The sequence below is a fragment of the Carettochelys insculpta genome, chromosome 22, assembly GCF_033958435.1.
Source record: "Carettochelys insculpta isolate YL-2023 chromosome 22, ASM3395843v1, whole genome shotgun sequence".
Taxonomy (NCBI): Eukaryota; Metazoa; Chordata; order Testudines; family Carettochelyidae; genus Carettochelys; species Carettochelys insculpta.
In genome coordinates, this window is record NC_134158.1 from 3954435 (window position 1) to 3969898 (window position 15464).

General features: G+C 53.7%; 2 protein-coding genes across 2 annotated transcripts in view; both read left to right on the forward strand.

Annotated features, from left to right (window-relative positions):
- The window catches only part of LOC142024976 (uncharacterized), a 169847-nt gene that overhangs the window by 3102 nt on the left and 151281 nt on the right, over positions 1-15464 (forward strand). The gene's annotated exons all lie outside the window — the stretch shown is intronic.
- Positions 1423-6190, forward strand: LOC142024628 (uncharacterized). The gene is made up of 3 exons (XM_075016769.1): positions 1423-2617; positions 2889-4351; positions 5246-6190. The coding sequence occupies exons 1-3, from the start codon at positions 2356-2358 to the stop codon at positions 5735-5737; spliced, it is 2217 nt and encodes a 738-aa protein (XP_074872870.1). The 5' UTR covers positions 1423-2355; the 3' UTR covers positions 5738-6190.

Sequence of the window (15464 nt, forward strand, 5' to 3'; positions counted from 1 at the left end):
GTGGTCTATAGTTGCTGGTGAGGATTTGTTTCAGGTTGGTGGGCTGGCTGTAGGCGAGGACACGCCTGCCTCCCAAGGTCTGTGAGAGCAAAGGATCGTTGTCCAGGATGGGTTGTAGGTCCCTGATGGTGCATTGGAGAGGCTTTAGTTGGGGGCTGTAGCTGATGGCCAGTGGTGTTCTGTTGTTTTCTTTGCTTGGCCTGTCTTGTAGCAGGTGACTTCTGGGTACACGTCTGGCTCTGTCAATCTGTTTCTTCACTTCCTAAGGTGGGTATTGTAGTTTCAGGAAAGCCTGGTAAAGGTCTTGAAGGTGTTTGCCTCTGTCTGAGGGATTGGAGCAAACGTGGTTGTACCTTTAGTGCTTGGCTGTAAACAGTGGATCGTGTGGTGTGCCCTGGCTGGAAGCTGGAGGCATGGAGGTAGCATAGCGGTCCTGGGGTTTCTGGTATAGGGTTGTGTTAATCTGACCATCACTTATGTGCTCAGTAGTGTCCAGGAAGTGGATCTCTTGTGTGGACCATTCCAGGCTGACGTTCTTGGTGTGGAGACTGTTGATAACACAGTGAACTCTTCAAGAGCCTCTTTCTCGTGGGTCCAGATGATGATGATGTCATCAATGTAGCTCAAGTAGAGGAGGGGCACCAGGGGTCAAGAGCTGAGGAAGTTGTTCCGGGTCAGCCATAAAATTGTTGGCACAGTGTGGGGCCAGGCGGGTGCCCATTGCAGTGCCACTGATTTGAAGGTATAAACTGTCCTCAAATCTGAAATACTTGTGGGTGAGGACAAAATCTCAAAGTTCTGCCACCACTTGGGCCGTGGCATCATCAGGGAAACTGTTCCCAACAGCTTGAAGTCCATCTTCACGTGGGTTTTTTTGTGTAAGGGACCTCTACATCCATGGAGGCCAGCATGGTGTTTTCAGGAAGATCACCAGTGCACAGCAATTTCCTGAGGAAGTCGGTGGTGTTTCAGAGAGAGCTCGGAGTGCTGGTAACATAAGGTCTGAGTCGAGAGTCCCCACAGCTGGACAAGGCTGCAATGAGAGCGCCAATGCCTGAGCTGATGGTGCCTCCAGAATGTCTAGATTTATGGATCTTGGGGCTCTGGGGGTGTGTCTGTGCAGATCTGTTCCTGCGCTTTTGTCAGGAGTGTCTTGAGCAGACGGTGCAGTTTCTGTGTGTGCTGCTCAGTGGGATCAGAGGACAGTAGCCTGTAGAAGGTGGTATTGGAGAGCTGCCTGGGAGTCTCCTTTTCATGGTCTGACCTATTCATGATGAGAACAGCAGCTCCTTTGCCAGCCTCTTGGATGACAACGCCAGAGCTGTTTCTGAGGCTGTGGGTGACATTGCATTCCGCACGGCTCAGGTCCTGGGACAAGCGATGTCGCTTTCCCACAATTTCTGCCTGCGCACAGAAGCGGAAGCGCTCTAGGTATACGTCCAGTCTGTTGTTTTGATTGCCAGGAAGGATTCCATGCAGAATTCTTCTTGTACTCGAGGTGTGATGGTGCCTGCAGGGCTGTTCTGAGTCTTGTTGAAAGTATTCCTGGCAAAACTGGGGCAGGGTTCCAGATCCCCACAGAACTGTGTCATGTTTGTGGGGGTGGTGTGGCACAAAGAGAGTCCCTGAGATAGCACAGACTCCTCTGCTGGGCTGTGTGTGTAGTTGGATAGATTGACAATGTTGCCGGGTGAGTTACGGGTACCACTACTGTGGCCCCAAATGGCAAGTAGGAGGTGAGAGAGTTTACAGTCCTGTAGAGAAGAGCAGCGGGCGTTGTAACTCTCCTGTCTCCTTTCAGTAAAGTCCAGCCACATGGGTGTTTGTGTGGGAGGCTGGTTTTAAGGAGAAGCTCCAGACTTGAGAGCTCCTTGTGATGTTTCCCTGTTTGCTGCACAGGATGCTGAACAGGTGGTTCCTCAGGTCTGTGGGAGTGTGCGACCAATCTCTCGACACAGTCCCTGCAGTGTGTCGGTTGCAGTGAGTGTTTCACCTTCAGCCCGTTGGGTGGGACGTCCATCCATTTGCACTTGGCGAGGAAGATGGTGTCTGTATCTGTGCAGGTTTTTTCATGTGTATGATGGCTTCCCGCTCCACGTGGCTAAGTTCAGTGCCTGCCTGGTGCCAGGCATTGGGCGTAGCTGTGTTAGTTTTATCCACAAAAACAACACCAAATCGAGTGACTTGTTTGAGCTGAGTGGTCCTGTCCTGCCCTGGGATGCGGGGGGTGGAACAGGTCAAGGGGGAGGCTGAGTTCTACCCTAGAGAGTGCAGCAGAGCACTCGGCTCCCCCAGGAATGAGCTGGGCCATTCCCGAGGCAGGGGTGAGGCACCTGTACCCCAGGTGAGTGTGACATGGGATCTTGTACCATCCAGAGCCCGGCCTGTGCCTGGTGGGGAAGGAGCCTCTCTGGGTGGGCGGCTCAGATTCAGGGACTGGAAGAAGTAATGGCCTGGACCTTCCTGAACAAGATCAGCACTTGGTTAATTGCTCCCCAAGCAGGATTGCCAGCTCCCAAAGCTGATGTGATCTCCTGGGTGGAGCGAGGGGAGGCGCTGGGCGTCCCAGATCTCCAGGGCGCTGAGAAAGGGGAGATCATCAGTGACCCCCACACAGGTGAGCAGTGAGCTAAAGAGACTCAGAAACCGATTTCCGTGTCCTCCTAGATGTCACTTGGGCCTTTTAATCCAGACTGACTGAGCCTTCAGCCTGTCTTCAGTTCCAGCCAGAGGGTGGGAGCAGGGCTGGGGTCCCTCTTCTGGGGAAGGGTTGTGAGGAAGGAGGAGCAGCTCAGTTCATGTTATTTCAGTCTTTCCATCAGCCGTTGGCTGCATTTCCCCTTCAGAGTTTTCCTTTGAGCTGTTTGGTTCTCTCTGTGTCCCAGCAGGTGAGGTGATGCTGCTCAAGAACAAGGAGGAGAATCTTCAGCTGGAAGAACCAGAGCAAGTGGCCTCCTGTGGGATATTCCTGGGAAGCTCTGAAGGTCGTGTTTCTCCGAGTCCTGAGCACAGAGAGACCTGTGAGAGTCAGCGTAGCTCAGAAAGGCAGCAGGGAAACCATGCAGGGGAGGGGCAGGATAGCTCCAGCCATGGGAGCAGAGGTGTGAGAAACACTAAAGAGAGCGAACAACAGAAAACCTGTGGGGGAAGCTTCAGTCTTAACAGTCTTTGTACCATCCACACAGGAGAGAAGCCCAATATCTGCCCTGACTGCGGGAGAAGCTTCCAGCTGCGCTCAGGTCTTATTAATCATCAGAGAACCCACACTGGAGAGAAACCCTTCCACTGCTCTGAGTGTGGGAAAAGCTTCTCACGCTCCTCAAGTCTTAAAAGTCATTGCAGAATCCACACAGGAGAGAGACCTTATAGCTGCCCTGACTGTGGGAAAAGGTTCAGACAGAGGTCATGCCTTGTTTTACATAGGAGAATCCACACAGGAGAGAGACCCTTCCACTGCTCTGAGTGTGGGAAAAGCTTTCGGCGACACTCGCACCTTCTCACTCATCAGGTAATTCACAGCGGAGAGAAACCCTATCACTGCACTGCCTGCGGGAAAAGCTTCAGCAGGAGTGCAAACCTGGTCAGACATCAGAGTATTCACAGAGAAGATAAACCCTTCAACTGCTCTGAGTGCGGGAGATGGTTCAGTGACGTTTCCGGCCTTGATAAACATATGAGAATCCACACCCGGGGAAAACCCTTTCTCTGCTCTGACTGCGGGAAAAGCTTCAGTCAACGCTCATATCTGGTTGACCATCAGAAAACCCACACCGGGGACAAACCCTTCCGCTGCTCTGACTGTGGCAAAAGCTTCGTGCGGCTTTCAAAACTTACAAGTCATTGCAGAATCCACACAGGAGAGACACCCTATAACTGCCCTGACTGTGGGAAAAGGTTCAGACATAGGTCATGCCTTTTTATGCATAGGAGAATCCACACAGGAGAGAAACCCTTCAACTGCTCTGAGTGTGGGAAAAGCTTCTCATTCTCCTCAAGTCTTAGAAGTCATTGCAGAATCCACACAGGAGAGAGACCTTATAGCTGCCCTGACTGCGGGAGAAGTTTCCAGCTGCGCTCAGGTCTTATTGATCATCAGAGAACCCACACTGGAGAGAAACCCTTCCACTGCTCTGACTGTGGGAAAATATACCTAGATTTCCAGAAAGCCTTTGACACGGTCCCACACCAAAGGCTTTTATGTAAATTAGGTGGTCATGGGATAGGAGGAAAGGTCCTTTCATGGATCGGGAATTGGTTAAAAGACAGAAAACAAAGGGTGGGAATAAATGGTAAATTTTCACAATGGAGGGGGGTAACTAGTGGTGTTCCCCAGGGCTCAGTCCTGGGACCGATCCTGTTCAACTTGTTCATCAATGATCTAGAAAATGAGGTAAGCAGTGAGGTGGCAAAGTTTGCAGATGACACCAAGTTGTTCAGGACAGTCAAAAGCAAAAGGGATTGTGAAGAACTACAAAAAGATCTCAGCAAACTGAGTGATTGGGCAGCAAAATGGCAAATGAAATTTAATGTGGGTAAGTGTAAGGTAATGCATGTTGGAAAAAATAACCCAAATTACACGTACTACATGATGGGGTCAAATTTAGCTACGACAGATCAGGAAAGGGATCTTGGAGTTATAGTGGATAGTTCTCTGAAGACATCCACGCAGTGTGCAGCGGCAGTTAGTAAGGCAAATAGGATGTTAGGAATTATTAAAAAAGGGATCGATAATAAGACAAAAGATATCATACTTCCCCTATATAAAACTATGGTACGCCCACATCTCGAGTACTGCGTGCAGATGTGGTCTCCTCACCTCAAAAAAGATATATTGGCATTAGAAAAGGTTCAGAAAAGGGCGACTAAGATGATTAGGGGCTTGGAAAGGGTCCCATATGGGGAGAGGCTAGAGAGACTGGGACTTTTCAGTTTGGAAAAGAGGCGATTGAGGGGCGATATGATAGAGGTATATAAAATCATGAATGGTGTGGAGAAAGTGAATATAGAAAAATTATTTACCTTTTCCCATAATACAAGAACTAGGGGACACCAAATGAAATTGATGGGTAGTAGGTTCAAAACTAATAAAAGGAAATTTTTCTTCACACAGCGCACAGTCAACCTGTGGAACTCCTTGCCCGAGGAGGCTGTGAAGGCCAGGACTCTATTAGGGTTTAAAAAAGAGCTTGATAAATTTTTGCAGGTCAGGTCCATAAATGGCTATTAGCCAGGGATAAAGTATGGTGCCCTAGCCTTCATAACAAGGGCAGGAGATGGATGGCAGGAGATAAATCACTTGTCTTCTGTTCTCCTTCTCTGGGGCACCTGGCATTGGCCACCGTCGGCAGATGGGATGCTGGGCTTGATGGACCTTTGGTCTGACCCAGTATGGCCATTCTTATGTTCTTATGTTAAAAGCTTTCGTCAGCGCTCAAGTCTTACTTATCATCAGAGAACCCACACTGGAGAGAAACCCTTCCACTGCCCTGACTGTGGGAAAAGGTTCAGACAGAGGTCATGCCTTGTTTTACACAGGAGAAGCCACACAGGAGAGAAACCCTTTGACTGCTCTTACTGCCAGAAAAGCTTCAGTCGGAGTTCCCTCCTTGCTGTACATCAGAGAACCCACACAGGAGAGAAACCCTTCACCTGCTCCACCTGTGGGAAAAGCTTTACTCAGCGCTCCAGTCTTAGTCGTCATCAGAGAACCCACACTGGAGAGAAACCTTTCAGCTGATCTGCCTGTGGGAAAAGCTTTAGTCAGCACTAAAATCTAACTGATCAGAGGAACCTTTCAGCTATTTTGTCTGTCCGGGAACACTCGCACATTGTCAATCATCAGAGAGTTCACACAAGAGAATAACCCACTGACTGCACTCACGTGGGTAACCTTCAGTGGCTGCTCGGACATTATTGATCATCAGAGAATTCACACAGGAGGGAAATCCCATAACTCTCTCTTTGTTGCTATTTTTGAAGCTGGGCCACCGGGCAAAAAGTCAGTGAGAACCCCATGAACTACCACACTGCTTCTCATTCCTCAAGGGTGTGGTGTTACGGAGCCAGTCAAGTAACTAAAATAAAGTCCACTTGTTCCCTACATTAACCCTTGCTCCTTTATAAAAGAACTAGACACACTGGAGTTTAAGGACCTGAACTTGATTAATTTTTGTTGTCTTTTTTTAATTAAATAAACTGAAAATGCTTCACTTGAGTTGTTGCTCTCGGGTGTGTCTGGAGAGGAGGGGTCAGTGCATGGGGACTCTGGGGAGAGACCATTGTCCTAGCCCACTGTCACCGCAGCAGCTTTGGGCCCAGGTGAGAAGCACCTCTGCTTGGCTGCTGCAGCTCCAGCAGGTCCACCCAGGGGAGCGGCGTATGTCCCTCGCCTGCGGTAGGGCCAGGGTCATCGGTCCTCTGCACTGCCCAGCCAGAGAGGAATGCAGCAAATGTGCACTTTCTCCTCACTCCCTGATGGAGGGGAACAGCCAACCATGTCCCTGTATGAACTTAGGGGGGAGGGCGCTGCAGCTGTCCCCAAGGGCACCTGGGTGTGGGATGCTCATGGCTGGGATAGTCCTGGGTGGGGGAGAGGGGGTATCCCCAGCCAACCCCTTTCTCATGTTGTGGTCATCTCTTTTCTGTGTGGCCATCCCGGTGCAGCCCATCCATTCCCTGGCACACCCACACCCCAGCCTGGCTCTAAGTTACAAGAAGAGAAAGCTGCAGACCAGAGTGGGTGGTCCTGGTTCTTACCATTTAGGAGTTCTCAGACCAATGGACAAGCCCAGACCCAGACAGACAGACAGACATTCCCTCTCAGAGACTCTAGAGCGGATCCCCATGGGAACAGATGGAATTAAAAAGGCACCTGGGCAAGTAAAACGATGCAAAACTTCCTGTACAAATGAGATGAGCAAACGTTGCTGGTTCCTCTGCCTCTGTCTGTGCAGTGTTGGTCGTCGCCTTTGCGCACGGCAGCGGCAGTGATCATTGCTCTGTTCCTTCCTCTCTTTGCTTTGGCAACACTCACTGTTGTCAATGTCGGCTGACGTGCAGATGTGCTGACGTGGTAGGTGTGTGGGGGAGTCCCCTGAACCGAGCAATACAGCGTAGGAGCCCTGCCCTGAGCAGTCAGCAAGGCCCAGCTGCCTTTTAGCAGGGCTGAGCAGAACAGCCAGTGCACCGGTGGTTTGCCCTGGCACAGGCGCGGTAACAGACACACAACCAAAGCAGTGTGGGCTGGGAGAGGGGAGGGGCTACTTCTCTCAGGGTGGGGGAGGGGGACGCAGGCCCACCCACTCCACTGCTCCCCAGCCCGGGGCCCGAACAGTAGCTCCTGCCAGGAACCAGTGAGTTTTCGCCCAAGCAATCAGCTCCAGCCCCGGGCTGTGGGGCTCCCCAGCCCCAGCCAGGGACTTTGCAGCCGGCTCAGCTCCAACTGCAGGGCTGTGGGTCTCCCCACACCCCAGCCAGGTGTCAGTGCGGGCAGAATCGCGGGCAATGGACCCCCCGCTGACCCCGCACCAGCGTCCTGTTCGGATCCCCACGGGGCCTCAGACGAGGGCAAAGAAGAGACGGCAGAAGCCCGCCGACAGACAAAGGCCGCTCCGCTCCTCAGCAGGCCAATCCCACCCACCTCCGGCAGGGGGCCTAGAGACCAGTGTTGTACGAGAGGGGAGAGGCTGGGGAGAAGCTAATTCCCGGTAGGTCAGGAGCTGGCTCGCTCGTTAAAGGCAAGGGTGAGACAAGGAGAGGAAAAATAAACTATGTAATGTCTGTATTTATTAACCAAAACACAGCAACATATAAACGAACAAACACTGCAGATGAACTAAACTTGTATAACTATTCATGAACAACTAACGTATAAAAATATATGATCTAAACACTTACGCTAAATATTAACAAGAATTCCATGGAAGGAGTTTATGAGAGACTTCCCTTGTCAAACAAAACGGTAAAGAGACTTAATGAGGTTTGAAGTGAGTTTTTCTCCGAGCTAGGGAAGCTAAAGTAGTTTTTTTTTTTACCCCTATTTGCTCTGGACGGCTCGATGAGCCACCCTATTGGAAACCTTGAGGTCCAGCCTATCAAGGTTTCCTCCCAACTGAGATAATATATGACGGATTTCCCAGTGGGGATTGGAGAGAGAAAGAGGGAAGGTTAGGAGGAAAAAAAGAAATCTTAACAATAGCAGTTAACTAACAAAGCCTTAACTATGGGCTTATTTACCAATTGCTCAGCTTGGAGCAAATTAATTCAGCTCCGGGTTATGGCTCTTAATTAATCCAGTAGAACTGCAACCTAAGCCACAGCCTGTTAAGTTCCCCTACACAGCCCGAATTACTTGATGGAGTATTAGGGTTTAGAGTTAGTGTCTCGGGGCGTAGAGGGGGTTTTACGTGTGCAATCAGGTGTAAGGGTCCAGTCCCGTAGTCTAGTCGAGCGCGTTGGTCACGTCCGGTGAAGAAGAATCAAAGCGAGGAGCAGCGAGAGCGTAGGTGCTGCGAAGGTGGCAGGCTCCAGGCTTCAATTGATGTGTGCGCAGTTCTCCACCCTCAGGGAGAAGCCAGTTCGACACACACCAAATCCGCCTTTGAGCCGCTTGTCGGCGGCGAGGTCGGGGGGTGCCGCAGCGATGACAGGCTCTGGGTGCTAAGGGGCGAGAGCGCAGTACCGCACCCTCAGGGAGAGGCCAGTTCGACACACACCGAATCCGCCTTTGAGCCGCTTGTCGGCGGCGGGGTCGGGGGTGCCGCAGCGATGACAGGCTCTGGGTGCTAAGGGGCGAGAGCGCAATACCGCACCCTAAGGGAGAAGCCAGTTCGACACACACCAAATCCGCCTTTGAGCCGCTTGTCGGCGGCGGGGTCGGGGGTGCCGCAGTGATGACAGGCTCTGGGTGCTAAGGGGCGAGAGCGCAGTACCGCACCCTCAGGGAGAGGCCAGTTCGACACACACCGAATCCGCCTTTGAGCCGCTTGTCGGCGGCGGGGTCGGGGGTGCCGCAGCGATGACAGGCTCTGGGTGCTAAGGGGCGAGAGCGCAGTACCGCATCCTAAGGGTGAGGCCAGTTCGACACACACCAAATCCGCCTTTGAGCCGCTTGTTGGCAGCGGGGTCGGGGGTGCCGCAGCGATGACAGGCTCTGGGTGCTAAGGGGCGAGAGCGCAGTACCGCACCCTAAGGGTGAGGCCAGTTCGACACACACCAAATCCGCCTTTGAGCCGCTTGTCGGCGGCGAGGTCGGGGGTGCCGCAGCGATGACAGGCTCTGGGTGCTAAGGGGCGAGAGCGCAGTACCGCACCCTAAGGGTGAGGCCAGTTCGACACACACCAAATCCGCCTTTGAGCCGCTTGTCGGCGGCGGGGTCGGGGGTGCCGCAGTGATGACAGGCTCTGGGTGCTAAGGGGCGAGAGCGCAGTACCGCACCCTAAGGGTGAGGCCAGTTCGACACACACCAAATCCGCCTTTGAGCCGCTTGTCGGCGGCGGGGTCGGGGGTGCCGCAGCGATGACAGGCTCTGGGTGCTGAGGGGCGAGAGCGCAGTACCGCACCCTAAGGGTGAGGCCAGTTCGACACGCACCAAATCCGCCTTTGAGCCGCTTGTCGGCGGCGGGGTCGGGGGTGCCGCAGCGATGACAGGCTCTGGGTGCTAAGGGGCGAGAGCGCAGTACCGCACCCTAAGGGTGAGGCCAGTTCGACACACACCAAATCCGCCTTTGAGCCGCTTGTCGGCGGCGGGGTCGGGGGTGCCGCAGCGATGACAGGCTCTGGGTGCTGAGGGGCGAGAGCGCAGTACCTCACCCTAAGGGTGAGGCCAGTTCGACACGCACCAAATCCGCCTTTGAGCCGCTTGTCGGCGGCGGGGTCGGGGGTGCCGCAGCGATGACAGGCTCTGGGTGCTGAGGGGCGAGAGCGCAGTACCGCACCCTAAGGGTGAGGCCAGTTCGACACACACCAAATCCGCCTTTGAGCCGCTTGTCGGCGGCGGGGTCGGGGGTGCTGCAGCGATGACAAGCTCTGGGTGCTAAGGGGCGAGAGCGCAGTACCGCACCCTAAGGGTGAGGCCAGTTCGACACACACCAAATCCGCCTTTGAGCCGCTTGTCGGCGGCGGGGTCGGGGGTGCCGCAGCGATGACAGGCTCTGGGTGCTAAGGGGCGAGAGCGCAGTACCGCACCCTAAGGGTGAGGCCAGTTCGACACACACCAAATCCGCCTTTGAGCCGCTTGTCGGCGGCGGGGTCGGGGGTGCCGCAGCGATGACAGGCTCTGGGTGCTAAGGGGCGAGAGCGCAGTACCGCACCCTCAGGGTGAGGCCAGTTCGTCTCCCGCCCAATTTACCTCAGAGCTGCTGCCTTTGCTCTCTCAGAGTGAGTGATTCAGCGAGTGCCTCAGCAGGGCGGACCCTGCTGGGCGGATGTGGAATTGCTTCAGGGGATCTTCAAAAAGTCTTCGCCTCAGAGGCAGCTCTGCCCCAAGGGCCCCGAACGCTGTGCGGCGCTGCCTTATATTCCCTGATCTCATACATTATTCATGAGTCTATTTACATACAGACGTTCTGAAGGTCCTGCTTTCAAACAGGTCCTCCTCTCGAAGCTGCCTCACCTGTACCCAATGAGGAGCCTGGATTTCAAATCTATGATTTTTGAAACGTTTGTGAGTTCAGGTTACCGGTAAAACCAACTGACACAGAGTGACCGTTACAGAGGGCTGCTAACTGGCAGCCTATGTACCTTTTAGAGTCTACCTGCCCCGTAATGATATTAAAGGCCCAAGGCTCGTTTCCCCTGGACCACGGGGACGATGATGCCTGAGGGATGAAAAATCCCTGACACCAGGGACCCGGGGGCTGGCTCGTATGGGTGGGGAAGTCGACTCGCACAGTGAACAGTGGTAAGTGTGTCCCCCTCGTGTTAGTGAGTACTGGTAAGTGAAGCCCTTGTTAAACGAGGGGTGAGTGTTAGTGCCACTTGCTGGGTGTGTCTGACAATCAGATGCAGATATTCTCGCGCTGTGAATTTGAGCACTAGGGTGACCGGATGCGGAGCTCCAGCTGTGCCCTGGCTGGTGCGGAATGAAGAAATAATCCCTTCCCTGGCTCCGCTGGCAGTGCCCCGCCCAGCGTCATCCCACACGCCCTGAGCCTTCTTGCTGCACATGCAGCTCTCAGCCGCTGTGATCCCCAGGGCCTTTTCTGCAGCCCTCTCCCTTCGCCAGGCGGTCCCCAGCCAGTGGTGCTGGGCTGGACGAACCCCAGGGAAGTGCGGGATTCTGCACTCGCCCTTGTTCAGCCGCTTCATATTGAAAGAAGCTGAAGAGCAGCACAGAGTGAAGTGAGAGCGGTGCCACGGTCACACAGGAAGCCTGGTGCTGCGCCAGAAACTGACCTCAGCTCTCATTCAAACAGCCACCCGGGGTCACAGGGAATGAAGAGAACAGGGCAACTTCCTGCTACCCGTTCCCTGCAGTCCAAGCTTCTGGCTGGTGGGGGTTTAGGGACAGCCAGAGCAAGAGGTTGTGTCCTGGCCAGCTTGGCTCATAGCCATTGCTGCTCCTATCCTCAATGAGCTACTGAGCCCTTCTTTGAAGCCAGTTACACCTGTGGCTCTCACGCCATCCTGTGGCAGCAGACACCTAGATTGGGTGAGAGAGTATTTCACTGTTGGTTTTTGTAAGTGCTCCGGGTGTCGCAGTGCAACGACCTCCCCACTTGAGTTTCTTTGTTTCTACTCCATGCAGCTGACACACTGGTTTTCATCCACGAACGCTTCTGCAGAAAGAGATGTTAGTTTTTAAGGTCCTAGACTACAGTCTCTGGAGCTGCACATCTCAGAGAGCTAGAAGGGACCTCAGGATGTCACTGTCCAGTCCCTGCCCTCAGGGCCAAACACAATCCCTGACAGACTTTTTTTTTTTTTTTTTTTAATTATTTGCCCCAGATCCCCAAATGGCCCCTCAAGAACTGGGCTCACAACTCTGGTAAAGGAGAATGCGAGATAAAGGCAGTTGGAGCAGACACTCGTATCCTTTCACTAGACCATTTCATCAGAGTAGTGTAGAAGCCAGAATAGTTCTCCTTAATAGTGGGACCATCCCCACTGCTTACAACAAGCAACGGCTGAAAAAACTTGGCACAGCACTCACCATATTAAGGAACACAATTCAGTCTGCAGTGACCAGAGATCTAATGGCAAGATGATGAGTTTTTATGTTCTGCAATCTGTGATCAGGCCCAAGGAGTATTAGTGTTTCTTCAAAGACAAAAGAAAAGATTGCTCCCTCCCCTACTATAATGTAAGCTGCCACCACCAAAATGCTGGGCCCTGGGGCACCTGCTTCCTTTGCCACCCCTTCCCATGGGGCTGCTCCCCAGCAAAACCAGGAGAGGGATTAAAGGTGCCCTGGTCCTGGCTTGTTCTGAAAAATCACCTTTCAGCTGCTGAGCTTTTATGTCCAACGTGGGGCATTTTTGCTCTTTTCACTAAAATTCTACTTGCTAGCTGGGGGCTCCAGTGGAGGCGGTACCAGTACCCAGGGGGTGGTAGGGACTAGGAGTTTTGGGGAGCCAGGTGGGGTGGGTGTTGGGAGCAGGCTGGGCTGGAGGGTGCAGGGGGTGAGCTGTGGTCCAAGGAAATGTTGGGAGTGGGCCAGAGGGCGCAGGGGAAGCTGCAGAGTGTGACGGGATGTGCCTGGCTGCAGGGCTGTGGGCGTCCCACCACGCGGCCGGAGCTGCTTTGCAGCAGACAGCCATGGCTGCCCTGACGCACGGCAGGAGCTGCTTTGCTGTGCGCAGTTGAGGTACGCGTAGCTCTGGTGGAGGAGGTGGCAGCTCTTCCAGGCTGCAGCAGCAGTAAGTCCTTAACTTACTCGGGGGAGAGGGAGTTAGGGGTCTGTGGGCGGGGGGGGTGCTGCAGGTGGGGGGGGGGAAGCTCAGCGACAGGGGAGCGAGTGGTGGTGTGGATGATCAAGCCAGACTGACCCTCCCTGCTATTTGCTGTGTGTTATCTCTTCTTGCCCACATGGTCGTCCGTGAGCCCACAGCAGCGGCAGCGCCAGCAGCCCACAGGCACCAGGCGGGCAGTGTGGACCACCCGAATGTGATGGTGGATGTATTGACTAGGCAGCTTCTGCCCCCTTGTTCTGCAGGAGATGAGGGTCTGGGATACTTGGGTCCCTCCATTGGGCTAATCCAAATGGTGTCTGAACCACCATTTGGTCACTGGCGTCCAAGGGGCCCTGACTCCTTACGCCCCCCCCGGGGCAGACACCCCTGTGAGAACCTTCCCCACTGCCTTGTGGGCAGGATCGGGAGAGGCAAAGGCTACGGGAGCAAACTCAGCCAGCAAGTGCGGAGTGGAGCCCCTAAGGCGGGTAGCAGGGAGGATTCGTCAAACCTGATTTCCACATCTCCTTGCAGTCACCTCAGTTCCAAACGTACTGACGTCTCTTTCCTTTGCATCCGACTGGGGCGACCCAGAGGGGGACGGCGCCCTTGGGCAGCGCACTTGCTCCAAACACTAGCCCAGGCCATGCGGCGTGTTGGAGGGTGCCAGCTGGAGAGGACTCTCCATCCTTGCTGGTAGCCTGGGGGCGGGGAGTGGGGGTAGACCAAAGAGTAGCTGTAACTGATTGCGGAAGCCATCTTGTATAGACGCCATTTCACAGCCCTTACTCCCACGCGCACACAGGAGCTGGTCCTTTCCTTGACCTGTTTGGGAACGGCGGGAGGAGGAGCTCTATGGAATGCGATTATGGGCTGTTTGGAGTTGGGGCTCCAGCTCCCCGGTACCTGTTTCTCTTTGCTGATACCAGTTTCTCTTTGGAAAGTGATTTACGCTGCTCTAACTAACTGCCTCTGACACTGGGCGTTGTTTGCGTGAGGGGATAAAATACCAGAGTTCGCTGCACCAAGCAGCCTTGCTGGGCCTGGTTTTACTCGTGTCCAGTTTGGCTCATCTGTTGCCTGATTGAGTTCAGTAAAGCTGAACGTTTGCCGCCTACACAGAGACGTCTTGTGCTTCAGCAATCTGGAGGTTCCACCGAGATCCCAACGCACCACTTGCGCAGACGGGGGGGCCAGCACCCGACTTCCAAGCCTCTCAAGAGCGCTCAATAGAAGGTAAGGGGGATACCTGTTACAGAATCTCCCCGCAGGGGCTTGGGACTGGAGTGCCGGCGGCCGCCAGGGTAAGGGGGAGCTACGGGTTCCACCTTTGTGGAGCAGCTAACGTTCTGTGTCTGTCTGTCTGTGTCTATTAGGCCTGTCTTGTATGTTTCAGTTCCCAAAGGGCACACCGGTGTCTCTAGTGAGGCAGCCATGCGCTGGGCCCTCTGTGTTCGGACACTAAAAGCTGGTGTGGTGCCACGACTCTTTTTCGGCACACGGAACTGTGGGAAGTTTTGTTGCCTCCCTCTGTTTCTGGTCTGAAGTAAGACTAAGCGTTAAAGATATCCCTAAGCACGGGCAGACTTAACTCCCGCCAGGCATCCTGCTGGGCTGGAGCGGGTGCCAGGAACAACCCCCCCACCTCCCCACGAGCCAGGGGGGCTTTGGTCCAGTGCCTCACACTCTGTAACCAGGTGAGCTTCGGTTCGGTGCCTTGCAGGGAGAGATCTTGTGAGCCAGGTGAAATTCGGTTCACTGCCTTGCACCCTATGAGCCAGGAGAACTTCCATTCGGTGCCTCACAGGGAGAAAATCAATGCTGGGGATAGGTCAGACTCCAGGAATGCCGGTACCCTCTAAAGGCCGTCCAGCTGTTTTTATGTACACTCACTATGGGGAAATTACTTGCAAGTTTCTAGAAAAAAGGAATTTTTATACCCGGGACAATCCCAAACTGCAGTTCCCTCTATTAGGTACCACTGATAGGGATAAAATTCCCCATTTAGGAGGCGCTCTTGAGGGTGATGGAGTGAAAACTCCCGATCAACAATGTTATCTGCCTCATCATCATGGTATGAAGAAACTTGTAAAAAGCAGAACGAGTCTCGTTTAAGAAGTTTAAAAGATTCCCGGGAGAAACTTCAGTCAAAAATCAGACAGCTTGAAGGTACAGATGTACAACACAAAACAGCACACACACATCCGAGTGCGCCATTTATGGGGCAATTGTATCCTTGCCTTCCAAGCCCTAACTCCCAGGACAATATGATGACATCCTGTGTTCTGCCTGGAATCCTCTACCTTGTCCAAACCCAGGTCCCCAGGCCCAGGAGGATCAAAGGGATTCAGGAGCCTCTGTAGAGAGGGAAGAAAAGGGACCCAGGGTGCACCTCATGACCTACCAGCCAGCCGCTGCAGCTACTATTGTCCTCAAGACACCACCTTCAAAGGGACAACCATTAGCAAGATGCATGGGGGGAAACACATAATAGCCCAACCACTCAAATTTTTCCTTTACGAGAAGTCCCAAACCCCCAAGGAGGGCGCATGCAGGTTTACCAACCCTGGACTA